This window comes from Aulonocara sp. 'chitande type north' Nkhata Bay, linkage group LG20 (genome assembly GCF_057382095.1).
Source record: "Aulonocara sp. 'chitande type north' Nkhata Bay isolate Kocher_YH1m ecotype deep benthic linkage group LG20, A_spYH_male_GT1.1, whole genome shotgun sequence".
NCBI classification, from domain to species: domain Eukaryota; kingdom Metazoa; phylum Chordata; class Actinopteri; order Cichliformes; family Cichlidae; genus Aulonocara; species Aulonocara sp. 'chitande type north' Nkhata Bay.
The window spans coordinates 36297025-36316769 of record NC_141363.1 but is presented as its reverse complement, the minus strand read 5'-3'; the positions used below and the strand labels follow the sequence as shown (position 1 = coordinate 36316769).

The 19745-nt window shown below is 40.2% G+C and overlaps 1 protein-coding gene across 1 annotated transcript in view; it reads left to right on the top strand.

Moving 5' to 3' along the window:
* Window positions 1–13901, top strand: part of nol4la (nucleolar protein 4-like a) — a 35639-nt gene extending 21738 nt beyond the window's left edge. The window contains exons 5-11 of the mRNA XM_086276894.1: window positions 1964–2105; window positions 2793–3085; window positions 3185–3370; window positions 5239–5427; window positions 5517–5636; window positions 5781–5970; window positions 8316–13901. Coding sequence (XP_086133020.1) covers window positions 1964–2105; window positions 2793–3085; window positions 3185–3370; window positions 5239–5427; window positions 5517–5636; window positions 5781–5970; window positions 8316–8533 — 1338 coding nt within the window. The 3' untranslated portion in view covers window positions 8534–13901. The remainder of the gene's footprint in view (window positions 1–1963; window positions 2106–2792; window positions 3086–3184; window positions 3371–5238; window positions 5428–5516; window positions 5637–5780; window positions 5971–8315) is intronic.
* The last annotated feature ends 5844 nt before the right edge of the window (window positions 13902–19745 follow it).

Below are 19745 nucleotides of genomic sequence, written 5' to 3'. Positions count from 1 at the left end.
AGCTTTACTATCTTCAAAGAGTGATGCATCTAACCTACAATGCATGAAGTGAGCCTGTTTTAAAAGTTAACCTTGCCTCTCTTTAAATTATGTATCTATTTCTAAGCACAGACATTAATGATGCTACACATTCAGCTACTTAGAAACATGTAATTAGGAACCCTCCCCTCTCTCTCTTTGATGCTCCACGGCTCACTTGGTGCCTAATAGAGCTGTCACTGAGCATTTTGGTCCTCCACGAACCCCCTAACAGAGTATTCCCAGGAGTTTAGGCCTATTTGTGTACTCGTGTGGGGGGGAATGAGATGACGAGATGCATTTCTGCTCCATTCACGACACACATTGGTAGTTGTGCTCCCTCTGAGTGAGACACATGACAGCGTGCATGCAGGTCATTTATGCGAACATGAATTAAATCGGCCTGGGTTGCACTTTGAAGCTCAGCTTTGGTATGAAATGTAAATAGGATTCATGCATTTAGTTTGGAGCCAACTCAGGACAGTCTGTGAATAGTTTGAGAGATTATTTAGCGCTCCTTCGCTTAATCCTCACCCTCGTGGCTTACTCATGTTTGTCTTACGCTAGAACAAGCTTCTTCAGGATTTCTGCATAACACAGTTAAAAATAGCAGTGCTCCAAGAAAAATATTAGTTAAAAGAGAGAGTCTCCTGCTTTATTCTGCTCTTTGATGTCATCACTTTTTAGCCAAAAAATATCCACCAAAAACATATGAACTGGAAGTTGGTGGCTGTGATGTTTCCTCTGAACATTCTGGGCTCAGTGAGACCTCGCTGGAAGAATTTAACCTTCAAGCCAGCAAATTTATGTATTTATATGTGCAATTCTGGTATTTTTAATCATAAAAATGCTTCCTACAGGAATGTTTACAGGAATTGGTGCAGCAGGTAATAATAAAAGGTTGTGTGGGGTCATTTATACATGTTGTACATATGTTTTATTTTAACATTATAGACTAATGTTATTGGAATTGGTAAAATGTTTGGTAATTATTTGATAATAAGACTTCCTAAGCAGTGTTGATATATTTCTGCAAAAAAATATTTGAAATTTTTCTGCAAAAAATATTTTGAATATAATAAGATGTTTGTTTAGATTTAGTTTGGAACAGAAACACGGAAGTAACAAATGACAAAAACAGTATGATGTAACATGATAACACCCATTTATCCCATTAAATTGTACTGTGATAGACTCACACTATAAGCATCTTTTTTTCAGAGGATAGCTACTTTTAGCTGTTAGATTTCACAAAAAAAAAAAAATTCCTAACGCCACCCTAATGGGAATTTTTTTCCTCCAGCTGGAAATGAACCCGAGACTTTTTTATTCCCAACTGAATGTGTTAACCTCTGCACTATGGAGACACTATAAGTACAGCTTTTATAATATTAAATAAAAAAAACATTTGTTTTGTAAGCTCTTAGCATAATTTGCTTGTATAATTTTCCGCATTCAGTTCCCTTTTGCACAAGCATGTTTACAAACTATGACTAATGACGTTGGAATATTTTTGAATCTCTGTACTGGATAAAGGAAATGTTATAGGTATGATAAACACAAATAAAGCCATTAAAAGGTATTCCTGTATAAAATATAATGGGGTCATAAATTACTCCACTCAGTCATTTTCAGCGCTTGAAGCTTGAAGCAATTTAAATGGCCATCATTTTGCAAAAACAAGGATATTATCTGTGAAAAAAAATCCCCACCATCAATATAAAGCCTCACATTAGCTTCTTATAGAAACTGAAGGAAGGACTAACACAGGGCGAAGCACATATCGGTTTGTGATAAACTCGGTCGGTATCAACCTGTCCCTTAGCAGCAAAAACTGTAATCAAAGTTGTCAGAACTGTGAGGGACCACTCCACGCCCTCTTCCCTCCTGTTCACTTCTCTTTTCCACTCTCTCGCTGTCTTTCTTTCACGCCGCCTCCCTTCAGGATGACAGTTCGGTGAGCAGCGAGGACATGAACAACGCTGAGCCCACATGGGTCGCAGCTGAGCAGCCCCCAGTGCCTGAGTCGAGCCCACCGAATGGAGAGAGGGTCAGCAACCCGGCAGCCACCATTAAAGAAGAAGATGGTAAGTGGCTGCAAACCGCCGCAGCACAGTCCTCTCTTATCTCAGCATCATACTCCGCCCTGTGATTTTTTTTCCCCTTTTATCTTTATTTACATCTGGAAGGCTACAGATTGGTGTTATGCAGGAAACAGCTTGCCTTGTTCTTAGTGGACTAATCCACATAAATCCAGTCTTACAGAGGGTGGGACACCACCACAGCCCCAATCCACTCGTCACCCCGCTTAGAGAAGTAGGACAAAGGCCGATGTTAACCTTCACAGATTAGGAGAGAGAAAAAATTGGGGCAAGTCACTGAAAGGGATTGATTCTGTGTTTCGCCAAACCTAGGTGTGACACGTGCAGAGATCTTAGCAGTAACTGGCTTTAAAAGCTGCACACAGCAGGAAAAGAAGGCTCGCCCTCTCCCCATTGGTCCCTCCTCATCTCTTTCTGTTTTTTCCCCTGCAAAACTCTTAAGATTCCCTATTTTTACTCTAACTTTCATTTGTGGTGACAGTTGACCTCATTGCACACTTCCTTCACAATTTCATTATGCAGAGCACGAGGCAGGAAGTCCCCTCTCCTACTCCAACTCCCACTCTAAAATCTATTCCAGTAAACAGCCCCACATTAATGCTAAATTATGAAAACATCTGCACAGCTCATCTTCGTATCTGCGTCTGTGTCTCTTTCCCTCCCCTCTGCCAGATGACGACTCCTCAGAGAGTGGCAGCGCCAACGGGCTGCCGGCTCTGACCTCCCCAGAGGTGCTAGCCGTGGGTGGGAACGTCCCAGATGGTGGGGCATCGTACGGGGAGGTAGCAGAGAACGGGGTGAGCGCTCCCCTGGACTTCAGCACCACTTCATCTTCATCCTCCTCGGAGGATCAGCAGCCGGTGAATCTGAGCGACAGACTGCTGCCAGCGGGGAGCTCGCCACCAAACTCCTACCCTGCAGACCCCAACAGGAAGTACCCCATAAAAACCGAGTACACCAACAAGGTAACAGCAGAAACATGATGTGCACTGATCACGATAAACTCCCGTGTGTCTGTGTAATCCACAACAATGGATTTTTTTTGTGTGTTTCTCTGTGTTTAGTCCCCTCCGTACAGCTCAGGAAGCTATGACTCTGTGAAAACTGAGCTGAGCATGAGCGCAGAGGACCTGACCTCTGCTCGAGCACAGATAATTGACGACGATGACGACGATCATGATGACCATGATGACAGCGACAAGATTAATGACGCTGAGGGGCTGGACCCTGAGAGACTTAAAGCCTTCAATGTAAGTAATATTTGCAGCAGACCTAAATTAATGTGGATGGAAAATACAGCGCAGAGCTGTTCATCAGCCTGTCAGCACAGATGTTAAATCATATGTATTATTACTCCGCGCACATGCTATTCTTTATTGCTTTGCTACATATTGAATCAGTCTCACAAGATGACAGCCTATGGTTTAATGATGTGTTTCCAGCACAACGGGGTCTAGTTTTTGTATTTTTTCAGTAGGTTTTATTTTTATTCAGTTTAATATTTTTTGCTTTCAGCTTAGTGTAGTTTGAAGTGAGGTAAATAATGTTTAGTTTTAATCATTTTCTTAATTTTTGTTTTTGCGATATGGGCGGTATTTGTCAGACAGAGATTTAAGAACATCACAAGAATAATTTTTTAATTTTATTTTCCACATTCAGGTTCGGTACCTTCTCTTCAATTTAAATTACAAGAATTTTAGTAATTAAATGAATTTTTCAGATATGGAACTTAAGTCACTTCACTGGTTAGTAGCAAATTTGTCTTTTGCAACAAAAATTCATTATGTCCATGCGCACTTTTTAAACCTCAAAGTCCGCCTCTTTGGACAAGACAGAGGACAAAACTCAGTAAAGATGCACTTGGAACAAACTGACCAGCAGTAAAACAGAACACCTTATTGCTTGACAATAACAGGAGACCTTACACAATAACTACACCATAAACTGTTCTCAGAATAAATAAAGATAAATATGAAATGATGTATTTAAAAAAATAGATATGAAATAAATAATTTGACTGTACTCGTCATATCAGGTATGTACAAACAACATAATGATAATTTGACCTGTTTAAATGTCACGTGATCTGATGTGTGTTTTCTGATTGGTGGTGTTATGGACACAGTGGCTTTCACTTTTAGGGGTGTAGATTATCTTCTACTACACGCTGAAAGCTTTCGCTTGAGATTGTTATCTCATTTGTGACAGAGGTGGAGTTTAGAGGATTTAGTTACCAATAATAACCTTGTTTTCAGCAATATACATTTATTTATAATATATCTTCTGCATTTGCTCTTTTTATTGTGAAAACAAACAAATAACAAAGGATGAATCATGGCAATCATGACCCAAAACATTTGTATTAGTACTCTTATTAAGTGGCTTCGTGGTGTAGTAGTTTTTCACATTCTCTTAACAAGCAAAAGACCCCTGGTTTGATCTTGGGAGGAGACAAAAATCCCTAAAAACTCAAATATGTGGAGCTACCTGCTGTGGTAATGCCTCGTGAATAAGGGAGCAGCTAAAAGTAGCTTGTTAAGTAAATAATAATGTGGTGGTAGTAAGAAGGGTTGATAAAGGTATCAAAGAAGAAACAGACTGACAATTGATATTTTGAAATGTAGTTTTATGTGACACAGAGGGGTCTCTGCAGGGTTTGGCGCTCATTACACCACAGTTTCTACTGGTGCAGTGGAGGTGGGTGTGGGGCATGATATTTACAAGTTTTCTAGATGGGAAGAATTTGCATATACAAGCTTGTTCCAAACTATCCTATTTACTCTGTGAAATCCATTTTCTGTGCATTTCTGGTTTGAAAAGAAACCAGTAGAATAGCAAAAGTAGACTTCCAAATATGCCAACACAACCAGAAATATTGCCCTGGATTTGAGCAGTGACTCAATTTCCATCCCTCCTGTTGTCATCACCTCCCCCTCCCTCTTTATCCTCTCTTCTTCCACTCTACCTCTACTGCCCCCCCCAACCTCCTCCCCTGCCTTTCCTTCCCTCTTTTGTTTGACTCTCACACCCCTCTCTCTCTACCCTGCACCCCCACGATTTTTTCTGCTCTACATCCCTTCTCTCCCCTCCCCCTTCTCTCTCTCTCTCTCTCTGTCAGATGTTTGTGCGTCTGTTCGTGGATGAGAATCTGGACCGCATGGTGCCCATCTCCAAACAGCCCAAGGAGAAGATCCAGGCCATTATTGAGTCCTGTAGCCGCCAGTTCCCAGAATTCCAGGAGCGCTCCCGCAAGCGCATCCGCACCTACCTCAAATCCTGTCGCCGCATGAAAAAAGGCGGTTTTGAGGTACAAAGTGCCCCCAGATTAAGTGTTTTCTGCTCAGCTCATAACTATTCACATTCATAATGAAAACCTCTCACTCGCCCCACTGCCAGATACGACCAACACCTCCCCACCTCACCTCTGCCATGGCCGAGAACATCCTCGCTGCCGCCTGCGAGAGCGAAACCCGAAATGCTGCCAAGAGGATGCGGCTCGATGTCTACCAAGCGACGGTAAATGTCTTGGCAGTTGGTGTTTGTGAATCTGCCCAGCAGGGATTTGGGAATGTGCTCGGCTGGCCATGCGTCATTAACAGCAGACTGCACAACACAAAATCCAATGTTCTGCCTAAACTGAAAATATTTAATTTCTTGTAGGATGAGCCAGCTTCTATTGACAAACCCATCTTGAGGGACCCAGCCCCCGTGGCTCCTTCGGGATTTTCCATTTCCAGTGCAGCTTTTGCCCAAGACCAGCTCTACACCAACGGAGGCCTCAACTATAATCTGCGGGGATATGGGACGGTCGGCAGCACCCAGCAAAACTCTGATGTTGCGCAAACCAACGGTGAGTCGCTTTCATTGGATTGTATCATCTGCCTTCATAACTTGTAAAAGAAAGGGTCAAAAGGAAACCCACAGTATTTAAGAGACTGTATTTAATGAACTAGATATAAAAGCTAGTGTAAAAATACATGTATTCTTTTTTATGGCCAGCAGGGGGCATCACCTCTGGTTAGGAAACGGAAGCCACATTTTAAAGAGGCCTTTGGGGAAAAATGACCCTACTTTTCACTTTATTTATGACCCCTTGATCTGAAACTTGATCTTCATTTTGTAAACTGGGGTTTACTTTATAGTAAAATAGACAATAGATGTGTTTTGGGTGTGGCCTTCTTACAATCAAATGTTGCCATATAAGAGTTCATCGACTTTGGTTTCTCTCACCAAGTTACAAACAAACAAACAAACAAACATAGGTAGAGCCAAAAACAAATAAAAAAACCTTTTATATATGCTCCATGGCTGGTCCATTCACACTGAAAACACATATTCCACATTTTGTAGACTTTGCGCATGGTAATGAGGATGAATTTTTGTATGGCTATCTGTCATTAATGGAATCAGTGGTAATCAATGGCAAAAGGACTTCTACACATTTGCTAAGATTTACCAAAACTACCTAACATTTATACATCTGTACCTTTGTGAAATAAGCTGCAGCTCAGAAGCCTGCTTTGTGACTTCTTTTAATGGTCACCACCCTGCCTGAAATAAACCAGTGTGACTTGGTAAGATTAGCATATAGATAATCTGAGACCTGGTGAGTTATTCTGGTGATGATGCCTTTCACCAGGAGCTTCCAGTTAGCCTGAGGATATACATATGAAGACTTCCTCTTCCAGTCACTGGTTAACGTTCATGGATTCAGATACATTTAAAAAAGCTAATAATAATAATAATCTGTGCATTGATGTGCATTGATACATAACATACTCCCACAATTTTCTCTTTAATTTCTCTGTTAAATACAATGAAGTGATTCCACCCTGATACTCTAAAGGTCACTTCTTCCTCCCTTAGACCAACGATGTCAAACTAATTTTACATTGTGGGCCACATATAACCCACTTCAACCTTAAGTGGGCCGGACCATTGAAGCTCCTGTTTTTGTCGCTATAAAGAACTTTAATCCCTCAGTTATCGACAAATAAGAAAAAAGTACTTCAACAGCATGTCTGAGTTTTTCTACATGATAGAGAAATACTTTTATAGTAAATATGAAATCTAGCAGCCTGACTTTTGGGACTAAATTGTAAGTAATAACTGCCCGATCGGATCTGTTAATGAAACAAAGTTTTTTTCTTGTTTTTTTACCCTCTGTTTTTTCTTTTTCTTATTAAATTGTGTGGAGCCACAAAATAGCAATTTCTATTGTAGATAGTGAAAAATATGAAACTTCTCGGTCATTTAAATGTTCATGTATTACTTCATTACTTTGATGTAGTATAAATGACGCTGGAGGTTTTCATCAGTAGGAAAAGCTGTAAAATTTATGAAAATACATGTAAAAGTCCAAAACCCATACCCTTCTTCACATTTCCAAAGTCATCCTGTTGGCCGTATTGGAGACTTTGACTGTTCGATTCTGGCCCCTGAGCCTTATCTTTGACGCCCCTGCCTTAGATCTACAGGTATATATTGGGGCATATTGTGTCAGCATACACACAAAACTTACATTTACACCAAATGACGCAGGCTGTAATCTGCAGTATTTCCCTTTTGAGGACTCACTGTCAGCAGTTCTCAGGCCACACCTTCATCATTTCACTCATCCATTTCTTCTTATCTCCTTAATTGAGATTTCTTCTTCTTGCTTACATGTGACGTTCAACCAGCCCTCTGACTAAACAATTATATCTGGGGGAGGACGGCTACTTTACGTGTCCAAATCATCACAGGCTTCTTGACGCCCCCATCTCTCACTGTCCTTTACTTCGACGTCTTTACACTTTAACTGCCACTTCACCAGTTTCCATGGTTAGCCCATTTAAAGCATCATTTTTGCTTATATAATAGAATAGACTGATTTTTTTCAGTGATTTATATTAAGGTAAAGACCCCGCAGTAATACAGAGAAAACCCCACAGTCAGACGACCACCCTCCCACTGGTGACAGTGGGAAGGAAGAACTTTCTTTTAGCAAGAGGAAACCTCCAGCAGGCTCAGGGAGGGGCAGCTGTCTGTCATGAACAGTTGAGGGATTACAGATTTCTTTGGACTGTGAACCATCCAAAGCCACTTTAGTACGATCTAAAAATACAAAGATGAGGCTAGAAATGAACATAGAGCCACTTAAATGTATTTCCTGTATCGTCTGACTTCCCTAAAATATTCTGTTTGCCTCCGCAGGTCCCACAGATCTGAGTATGAAATCTGTCGGCCCAAACTCCTCCTCCTCCAGCTCCAACAGTCACGGTCAGGGAGGTGGCGGAGGCGGCGCTTCCGCTCAGCTCAGCCCTCCAGAGGTGACAGCGGTGAGGCAGCTCATCGCGGGGTACCGGGAGTCCGCGGCCTTCCTGCTCCGCTCAGCAGACGAGCTGGAAAACCTGATCCTGCAGCAGAACTGAGTCCGAGCCACACCGTGCCAGCTCCCTGCCCCCTCCTCGGCCTGTCCGTCTCGGGGCAGACTCTCACATACAAAGACACAGTTGTACACGAGTGATACTGCAGCGCACAGTGGGCCCTGTAGGTATGATACTTATCCCCACATGTTTATGTCTTTGGGCGGGCCAGAACATATCACAGGCTGAAAGATGTTTATTTATGCATTTGGTTCACTTTGACCTTATAGTGCCCTGTTATCTGTAGCCATTCATCCCATTCAATTCATCTTAGCACCTCAACCTCCATTTGTCTCAGGAAGCGATGATCTATGTGAAAAAAAAAATAGGAAAAATAGGAAAAATTGGTGCACAGACTGAGGTGTTGAATCAGCTTAACCACCGTAACGCCAAGTCAGCTCATTTGTGCAGACGTTTGGACAAATGAATAGTTTCCTAGCAGTGAATTAGCATCATTATTTCTTTCTATTTGTGTGTAAAATATGCTGTACAGTGGCGTGATTTGATTGGGTCATGTGAATCGAGTCGTTTCTAAATGATAACCGGATAACTGAAAGTCCACAGATGAATTGCTGCTAAAAGATGTGGCGATCTGCCACTTGACCTGTTAACCTCAACAGCTACTGTCGGATATGCTGACTTTCATATATATATAAATATATATATATATATACTCCAAAAAAATAATAAGATTAAAAAATGTTACAAAGTAGAGCACGAAAATATCAGCAGTGACAGTGTTTGACAGTTTTCACCTGTAAAGTTTGACCAAAACAAGCAGATCCATCAACGCGTGGTCAATATTATACCTCTGCTCTGCTCGGTTGGAGTGATTTCCAGACTACGAGACAAAGAGTCATTACCCAGCGCACCTTTTCGTTTTCACTTATCCTACTATGAATATTTCTATCACGGGCAGTTTCTCATTACTCAAAGGGAAGGAGGCTTTTTCGGAGGCCTGGGTATGCAAATTGAGGTCACAGACTCCTGTCAGGGAGAGAAAGGAGATGAATTTATTGTTTAGACTCTTGGTTTTATAACCAGAAAAGTGGAAAAAGGTGCAATATTGAAGATAATCGGTAATGGTTGCTGAAATGACTTGATGAGGCATTTTAAGAGGGTTAACTACCCTCCCCTCTTGCTGTTACTGTCAAGTTGTAAAAAGTAATGATATCCCATGCAGCATTGTAGCCAATTTCAATGTTGTTGTTTGTTGTGATTACTGATCTTTATCGCTAACCTCATAACTGAGGCACTTTCGTGTACTTGGATCAGTCAGTGACAAAAAAGGAAAAAAGGGACCTGGCAGAAAAAAACGGGACTTTATGTTGCACGTCTTTTTCAGGGGAGGGCGGGTTGTTTCGTGGAGGAAGTGTTTAGTGACTATTCTTACGTTTAGAAAAGGTACATAGAGCTCACATGCATCCATTAGAGACTGCGGCGGAGGCCGTGTGAGCGCGCGAGCGGGCGGGATGTTCAGACAAAAAGAAACTCCTTCGTCTGGGCGCGCGTCCGTCTGAATCGTCCCCTCTGACCCTGCATCACAGTCTCATTAAAAACACGTCTGAAAACACACAGTTTGAAAAGAAGCAAGAGACAATCTTTGAAAAAGATGTAATCACATCACAGTTTACTCTCCCAGCTCTCTGCTATGGTGTGTGTGTGTTTATGTTTGTGCATGTGTGTGGACTGAGGACACAAACGAGTACTCAAAGCCGATCAAGAGCACAGCCTCACAACTTTTAATGGTGAGTCACTCAGCACAAAGACAGTTCTGTATGTGTGTGTGTTTATGTGTGTTCTTTTAATCCTTTCTGTCGATGTTGACAGTGTGTTGATTTCCTGTTTGTGTATAAGTGGAGTGACGCAGTTTGTAAACAGCATCAATCTGTGACGATTTAATTCAGTAGGCTGAAACATTCCAGACAAAGACTCTTCGAGCAGCCGAAAGCGGCTCGCACCTTACTGATTTGTCAAAGTTTAGAGAGCTATATTTCTGTATGTATCACAAATCCTATCACATGTATCATTAATCAGTCTCTTCAGGGTCATTCACCTCTTTCTCACCACCTGCAGGCCTGGCTAGTGAGTCGGGACCTGTGTTTTATTACCATGTCATGATTGGGCTGCATTCACATTTACATTCACATTTAAATTCTATTATCTATTGCAAGTTTGGAAGCACTTTATAGCTCAGGATTAAGGTAACACAATGATTTGAGTGTGTTTTTACCTCATTTGAATAATTAGCTTCAGTTCTGACAAATGATTATAACAAAGGATAATCTGACATAAGTCACAATCAGAGGTAGTTTTCATCAAGAAACAAAAAAACAAAAAACAAAACAGCAGACAGCTCCTTTATCGGAGTTTAAACTCATCAGTGTGTTCGGTCCATCTGAGCGGTGTTTCATAATAGAGGACAATGCTTGTTATGAAAGGCCTGAATAAGCCTTGTTGGAGACCATCCTTAAAGCTGATAATGACCAATCAGATTTCTTTCACTTATTCAGTTAAGGTCCCCAAGGGGCTGGAGCCTGTTTGAAGTGTCATACAGTGCTAACCACTGTGCCGCACCTAGTAATCTTAGCTTTGGTAAAGTCCGACTTCAAACTTTAGTTTGATTAGTTCATAGATAAGAAAACAGAAAAGTAACTGTAACGTTCGTGGCTGAATAACCGTGAAAGATATATTAAAGAGATTTAAAAGAAAAATTTCAGCAAAGTTTAAAAAAAAAAGGTTAGCAGTGGCCTCTGGGGCTGAACAATGAAGTCGCAGTTCAAGAGCTGTTCTGTCTTATGGCCTAGGTATAGTAAACACTTTAAAAAATGACTGAAAAAACATCAAAGCTAATCGCACTCAGCGGCCTGAAATTAGCAGAGAAATGTAAGAGTTAGTCTGAAATCTTTTCAGCTTTTATATACTTTAGTTATGATTTCCTTGACATGTAACCAAGGAGCCAAATTGCTTTCAGACTTAATTAGTTAGAGCTGGCCATAGCAATGAAATTTGTTATACAGCACTGAAACTGGGCTACAGCTTACAGGTGTGCCAGTCATCCTAATAAACCCGCTTTTTACGGAGTAGATGGTCATGATTGGCTAGAATGGGCAGAACTGGAAACATTTTAACCAAGTGCCAAAAACTGCAGTTCCTCTAGTGACCACTTGAGGCTGTAAAGCTCAAGGTTAGGGGATGTAATCAGAGTCTGCTAGGCCTCACCCTGGCTAATTTGTGTTATCGCCATGTTTTAGCTGTTCGTGCCTTTTGTAGAATTTTTTATGGGAAAATCTGAGACATTTTATTTTTTGCTGCGCAGTGCAAATATCCAGAAAGTTTGTGATTGGCACGTTAAAGTCTAGTGTTTTATTAACTAGATGAAAAGTGTCTATGCTTGGACTTATTTGGATGCAGTTTTTGTCCCAGGCTTTCTGATATCTCAGCAATCTGCCTTCTTATCCACATACGATCACTTCTGGCTCCAAAAATCCCAACATGTCTCAGTCAAAATGCTTAAACTGAGGCTTCACAAACCAATTAATCATATGAGAGCCATCTTTTATATGGAATTTATGGTTTAAGCCTCCTAAAGGTGAGTGAATTTGTGATGTTGCTGAAACAGCCTTGGTTTAACTGGTCATCTTACTTTATGAAACACCCCTCTGGCCTCACACAGACATAATCATAGATGTACACGGGACGTGAGTCCTCACACACGTCTTCCTCGTCTCCTCCAACCTGCTTGTTTGTTACTGTAGCCATAGCAGATCCTCCACATGTGACACCTTGTTGAACCTCGTCCCATCTTCACAACCAAACATTTGCTTGCAGATCGATATTTTGTCTCAAGTCTACGCTGAGCAACATTTTAGCTGTGCTAGAGTTACTGTGATCAACGACAACCATTAGTTGTCATGTTGTTGTTTTTGTTTTGTTCCGTTTTGGTTTCTTTTGATAATGCCCAATGGATTTTCTCTTTGTATTGACTGGACAATGTAATCTATTGGTGTTGATTAAAATGCCCTGGTAGCTTGTGGATTGCTAAAGTGGTCTGATAAATGTACTGTATAGCTGTACAAAGAGTGATAAAAGATGTTTTAAACCTTTTCTTTTTTCTGTGGGTACAGCGCTGTTTAAAAAAAAATCTAAGTGGTTTAGCCCTTGCCTGTTTTAACTTATCATTTGGTGGTGGTCTGTATTACTTCTATTGTTATTTATATTATTTCAATTGTTGCCTCTTCTGCACGGATAAGTGACTGTAGCTCTGTGCAGGAGGTTGTACTGTAAACCTGTGTGAAGCTTTGTATTTTTCCCCTCTGGTTTTGGACTCAGTGAAAGTGTGATGTTTACATGTACAGTTTTTCAGAATATTTTGCTTTTGTTTGTTTTTCGCGTTTTATTCCGACATATTTTTTGCCTCTCACACTTATTCCTCTCCTTCTAATCTGTGTACATTTGCCCAGGTATTTTCTTTTTGTTGTTTCATTGCATCAAGTGCAGACGTGACCTCTTTGACTACCTGGTCACATGGTCAGAGTGTGCCGTGACAACTGGCTGCTGTCGGCTCGGCGTTGTGGTGGCTTCCAGCATTTTAAAAGTTAATATTAAGTAAAACGGGAGCTTCGCAACTTCTCAAAGTGGACCAGCAAAGATTAATTAAGGATTTTGATTACTTTAATCAGCTGTTTTAAACGACTATTGTGGCCTAAACGGAGAACGATGGAGTGTAGGTACATTTATTTTCTACATGAAGTGCTCATAATCTTTTAATATCCCGGCCGCGTTGTCAGGGAAAACTCCTTGTCCTTAACCCGACAGGTGTCCTGAAAGGTACACTTTGACCTGTTGTAATATCTCCTCGGTAACATAAAAGCCATTCCCCTCTCCTGGCCTTTTAAGGGGAACCCATAAACCTCAGGTAATACTGAATCTCCAAGTTTAGTTTTTATCCGCTGATTTCCTCTGAAATGAGATTTAAATCTCTTAACGAAAACCATTAACATTTATATGAGATGTCTATTGTTTTGTACATTTATCATTGTGATTTAAAAGTGGAGCTTTTTCCAGTACCTGTGACTTAATTTTTTGGAGTGTTTATAGGTATGGATATTTATTATTATATGTGAAACTACAAAAAGACAAAAGAAAAAGGTTGAACCTGTTTCATTTGTATGTTTCATGCAAAACTGTCCAGGTGAGATTCTCTCTGCCTCTTACATATCACTAATGAGGGACCTGTGTTTGTTTGGAAATAGCGCTTTTTCAGTGTTGCATCAACGCTATGAAAAAAAAAAAACACCAGTGGTTTACCAACAGCAGAGTTGCAAGGCTCTCCTCTTCTCCTGAGATGTCAGTAATTGAATAAAACAGTGCGATGAGCTATCAAACTGAGACCTCGGCTCGTGGTGTTTTACTTTTTTTCTTTAATTTCTGCAAAAATAAAGAGTCTCAGTTCAGTTCATTTATATAGCACCAAATCACAAGACCAGTTGCCTCAAGGGACTTTATATTGTAAATGTATTGTATTATATTTATATTGTGAGATTGTTGTAATCCTAACAATCAAAACACCTCCTATGAGCAAGCACCAGACAAGAGTGGCAAGGAAAAACTCCCCTTTAACAGGAAGGAACCTCCAGCGGAACCAGGGTCAGGGAGGAGGGCCATGCTATGGAAGAGAGCCAGAGATTATTAATAAGTAATTATTAAATGCGAAGTTGTGAATAAACACATAGCAAGCAAAAACAAAACAGTGCATCATGGGAAGCACCCAGCAGTCTGCACCTATTACAGCGTAACTAAGGGTGGATTCATGCTGAACTGATCCAATCCTGAATATATGCTTTATCAAAAAGGAAAATTTGAAGCTATATCTTAAAAGCAGAGATGGTGTCTGTCTCTTGAGCTGGTTCCACAGACAAGGGACCTGAAAGCTGAGGGCTCTGCCTCCCATTCATCTTTTAATTACTCTAGGAACCACAAGCAAATGAGCAGTCTGACAGTGAAGTGCTCTATTGAGGTGATATAGTACTATGAGGTCATTAAGATAAGGCGAGGCCTGATTATTTAAGACCTTGTGGGTAAGGAGAAGAATTTTAAATTCTGAGTCAATGAAGAGAAGCCAGTATGGGAGAAATATGGTCTCTCTTTCTACTCCCTGGCAGTACTCTTGCTGCAGCATTTTGAATCAACTGAAGGCTCAAATAAAAAAAAAAAATTAAACACAGAGCTGCTTCAACACTTACTCATTTTATTCAGTATTAAGTATATTGTGCACAAGAGGGCAGCAGAGCCACAGAAAGCAGATGGAAAAGTAATGATTAACGTTTGCAAAGGAACCAAATAAATGCTGCATGTAGCACAGCCTTACAGACAGTAGTTCAATGTGTAAATGTTCATTTAAAGTTTCTTTATCACAAAAGTTTAAATACAATCTATAGGAAAATAGAAATAAAGCAAAACAGTTCAATAAAATGCACTACGACAAAACAAAATTATAAGTACTTAAAGTTTATTTAAGGTGCTTTTCATAGGTAAACAAATACAAATCTGCCCATGCCAAAGGCAAAGTGGACGGACAGAAGCCAAACATAAACATAGTAGTACAAAATTACAAACACTTAAATGCCTGTTTGAACAGATGAGTTTTGAGCTGCTTTTTAAACGATTCCAAGAGTCAAGTGAGCAAATACAGAGTGGTAAGCTAATCCATTGTTTTGGAGCTAATACTTAGAAGGCAGAATCCCTTTTTTAATTTTCTGATCATGAGAAGGCCTCTATCTGAGGACCTGAGAACCCCAGATTGAAGAAGAGGGGTGGAGCAGTTCCATGACACAGGTGGGGGCCTCAGTTTCTAAGGTTGTAAAAGTGACAAACCAGGACTTTTGAGATTTCTTTGAAATTGCAAACACTTTAATATTGGTTTATATGTGAGGACTGACGAGAATGATGAACAAACAAAAACCACAGAAGCAGGTGGATCAAGAGTCAAGCAGAAACAAGAGAAGGAAAGGACTTTAGATACTCAGAAGCTCATATTCTCCAGTCTAGTTGAGGACAACAAGACATGGTGGGAGGAAGGAAAACCAAAAAGTACACAAACAAAATTCTTTATCAAAATAAAAATGAAATGATCAGTCATCCTACACTGAAGCACAAACCCCCCCCCAAATACTAAACTTGAGATAGGCCAGAGATAGGAGCAGATAAGCAGAAAAAGACTGCAAATCAGAAAACAGTGAAAGTACATTAATGAGAACATGGAGAAATAATCAGTGCTGTGACATCAGGATATCGTGAGTGTCAGAGACGTAGGGTGCTCACTGCTGGAAACAGTGTGCAGCAAGTGCTGCACAGGTAAAGCGTGAATGTTCCAATAATCAGCAATCACATGACAGACTATTGACACATGTTCTCTGTTATTGACTTTGTACTAGTGAGTACACTGACTCAGAACAAGTAAATATTCCCACAAAACAAAATAGAAGTCTGTTTACATCATTATACATGTCAGCTTATTCAACGGTTATTAGTATTTAAAGGCTTTACCTGGCTTAAAATGTTATTAGGAATTAAAAATAATCATTTGACAATCGAAAGCCAGTATTATGATGTAAATGTCTTCTATCACATGACAAACGCGCTCTATTGGATTGAGATCTGAAGACTGTGGAGTGAAGTGAACTCACCGTCATGTTGAAGACACCAGTTTAAGATGATTTTGTGACATAATAATAATAATAATGGATTTATATAGCGCTTTTCAAGGCACCCAAAGCGCTTTACAATGCCACTATTCATTCACTCTCACATTCACACACTGGTGGAGGCAGCTACAGTTGTAGCCACAGCTGCCCTGGGGCAGACTGACAGAAGCGAGGCTGCCATATTGCCAACAGCAGTAGGCGGTAGGGTAAAGTGTCTTGCCCAAGGACACGACGACCAGGACAGAGAGCCCGGGGATCGAAAACACTATGTGTTATCCAGCAGGATAACACATAGTGTTTTATCCTGCTGGAAGCAGTCATCAGAAGCTGGGTACACTGTGGTTATAAAGGGACGGGCATGGTCAGGCAGCAATACTCAGGTAGGCTGCAGGCTGCTGCAGTTGGGACCCAAAGTGTGCCAAGAAAATATCCCCCACATAATTAACCCACACACAGCAGCTTGATATAGGATGGATTGATGCATTCATTTTGTTTTATACTAATTGCTGACCCTTCCTACAGAACTCACAAGACCAGGAAACATTTTTCCAGTATCTGGCTTCCAATCAGCTTGAAGCAGTCGGATCATTTTTCTTTGACCTCTGACATCAACAAGAAATTTTCACCCAGACAACTGCTGCACACTTTTCTCTTTTTCAGACCATCCTCTGAAAATCCTACAGATGGTTGTTTTGGGGAAAATCCCAGTAAATCAGCAGTTTCTGAACTACTCAGATCAGCCTGTCCAACCAATAACTATGCCACATTTAAACTCACTTAAATCGTCTTTCCTCTGTGAGTTTCTGCTAGTAGCAGCTGAACTGGCGTATCTAAGTGCGTGAATGTTTTTTTGTTTGTTTTAATATTGAAAGTAACATGGTGGTCGTTGAGTCTATAACAATCAAACTGATCATTTGAACTATTTCAAATCATCGCCAGTAAAACAGTTAATGAGGCATTTAAATCTTCTAGTAAAGTCAAACATACATAATAGTATAGCCTCAAAGAGGCCATATGAAGTTCAAGTTACAATTTGACATGAGTGTTTTCGACCCAAGGTCTATTTTACCACCATTTTTTTTATGTTAATTTTATTTCCAAACACTTTATTGTTTTTTTTTTTTTGTTACATAGAGTTAAGAATAAATTTCACTCAGACATTGTTGGATAAAAGACGCTACTGCAAAGCCTTTGAAATCATAGTGTTTCGAAATGCATTTTTCGGAGTGTCGCTTCAAATCAAAACAGATTTTTTTCAGTTTGCTAAACTTGATCCTGTGAAGAAATACTAACAAAAACACAGACAAACATCTGTGGCCTGTGGAGAAAATCAATCAGGATTGGATTTCAACATGAAATGTCCCTCAGTGACAGATGAACCCACGTTCTTAGGCCATGCTGCCAGTCAAACATAGACATAAAAAAGGATGCGAGCAGTGCCCCTGCAAACAGTATAAACCCTTTTACTTGAGAAGTCAAACAAAGCTGATTCCTGTTATTCCTGTTATCTTATCAAAGCAGTTTAAAGTTGTACATTTGTTGGGAGTCAGAGGCTGGACTTTGGGGAGGCATCGATTCATGAACCAGATACCTTTGCCCCACATTCCCCATTTATCTTTAGAGTGTCTGGTCTGGATGGGAGCTCTGCGGCCATGCCAGGCTCTTTCACTGCACAGAGTCCGCATTCAGAAAAGATATGATTTCCTAAACTATTTCACTGACATGCATCATATAGAGAAAAACATTCAGTCTGTCTAATAACAACATACCCTAAAGAATAACACAAACCTGAAGTAGTGTACTTCTGTAATAAATCCTTAGATGGAGGGACATCTTTAGGATTATATAAATGGGAAACCAAAAACCAGTTAGGCCTCTTAGGCCTTAGGCCATCTTTATAAATAGACATAATGATATAGTTTGATATTAAAAAGTGCAACTAAAAAGTCATATAATCAGAGATATTATAAGTGTTTTAAATCCATTTTTAAAAAAAGACAGCATATTTTATATTGTAAATTAGCCTGCTGTAGGATTTCTGCATGAAAAGAAGAGCTAGCATGATGATTTTGACCCATTTCAACAGACAGTTCTCACTCATCCTTCAAAGTTCACCTTTGCAAATTAAAGAAGTGAGAGAATGGTAGGCAGGGAACCAAACCACCACCACGAGGCATTTTCAAAACTTAAAGTAATTATTTTGCATCTATTTGCACAAAAGCTTTGGGTTTATGCTTTTATTGGTTAGTGGAGAAATGACCCAAGTTCAGTAAGCTCACGCTGGCAATGTTATCAACAATAAAACCAGCCTTTTTCAGCTGATCTAGAACTAAAGATGTGTAAAGTTCAATAGGCATAAACCAAACAGGGAATCCAGATAAGGGAAAATTGAGGTGAGGAAAACAATCACAAAGGAGGGAACTCAAGGCACAGCAGACATGGAGGGAAGTGTATTAACCAAAATAAAAAAGACAGTGGACATAAGGAGTACAAAGACACTAAAATAAAGACAAGACAGACAGAGGCAAAGTCTGAGAAACACTGGAGACAAATAGGAAAACAAAAACACCGAAAGAAGATTAATAAAGTGAATAAGCAACCAAAACTCATTAAATACTGCAGAAGAACATGGCGCTATGACAATAAAAGAGGATCTGGACACCCTGGTGTTTCTTGTATTTGCTGCTCCTGGATGCCCTCATGGGCTGTGTTGTTTTTGTTTAACCTCTTTAACCTGTATTTGTCCTTCACTCTGGTCTGTAAACTTTGTACAGAGAAACTCAAGATACCATGTGGAGTCACTAAAAAGACCAACACGAGGGGAAAGTCCCACGGTAGTGCATTGCCACAGGTTTGCTTGTGCTCAGCTGGGATCATGAGACATTTTTAGCCCTCCCTGACACACCGCCAGGAATAGGTCAGCTCTGGAGGGCATTGAGAACAGGTTGTACCAGTTCTGACTGCATGAATCATGTTTGACACGGCTGTAAATGATCAGCATAGAGTACTGGAACTGTTTGCATTTCTGGTTTGTCCAGATAGATTATCTTGTGAACAGGACAGTACTGCATGTAGACTTTGCTCAGTTTATTCTTAGTTGTCAGTCTATAGTTTACAAAAGCTTCTCTGACTTGTAGTTCAAGGAAACACCTATTGATCCTCCTGTTATCATTAATCTGTTACATAGTTATTTTATGACGATAGTCTTAATAAGAGAGCTACACAAGACTGGTTTTAAAGGAAATGTGCTATGGTGATAGTTCACAGTTCAATTAAAGTATGGTTGGATGTTGGCAACTGTTCTTCTCACTGTGTACCTGAATCCTTGTAAACAAGAGGAAAACAGGATGTATGATCGGTAAAGGCCTTATCAATCTTCCATGACTTGGTTGACTTAGTTCTGCATCCTTATGTTGCCAATTTGCAGCAGTAGCTCAGGTTGCATGAGCTGACCCCGATACTTAAATTAGTACCAAGAAGAATGTAACAATGCTCACGACAACCAATGAGGA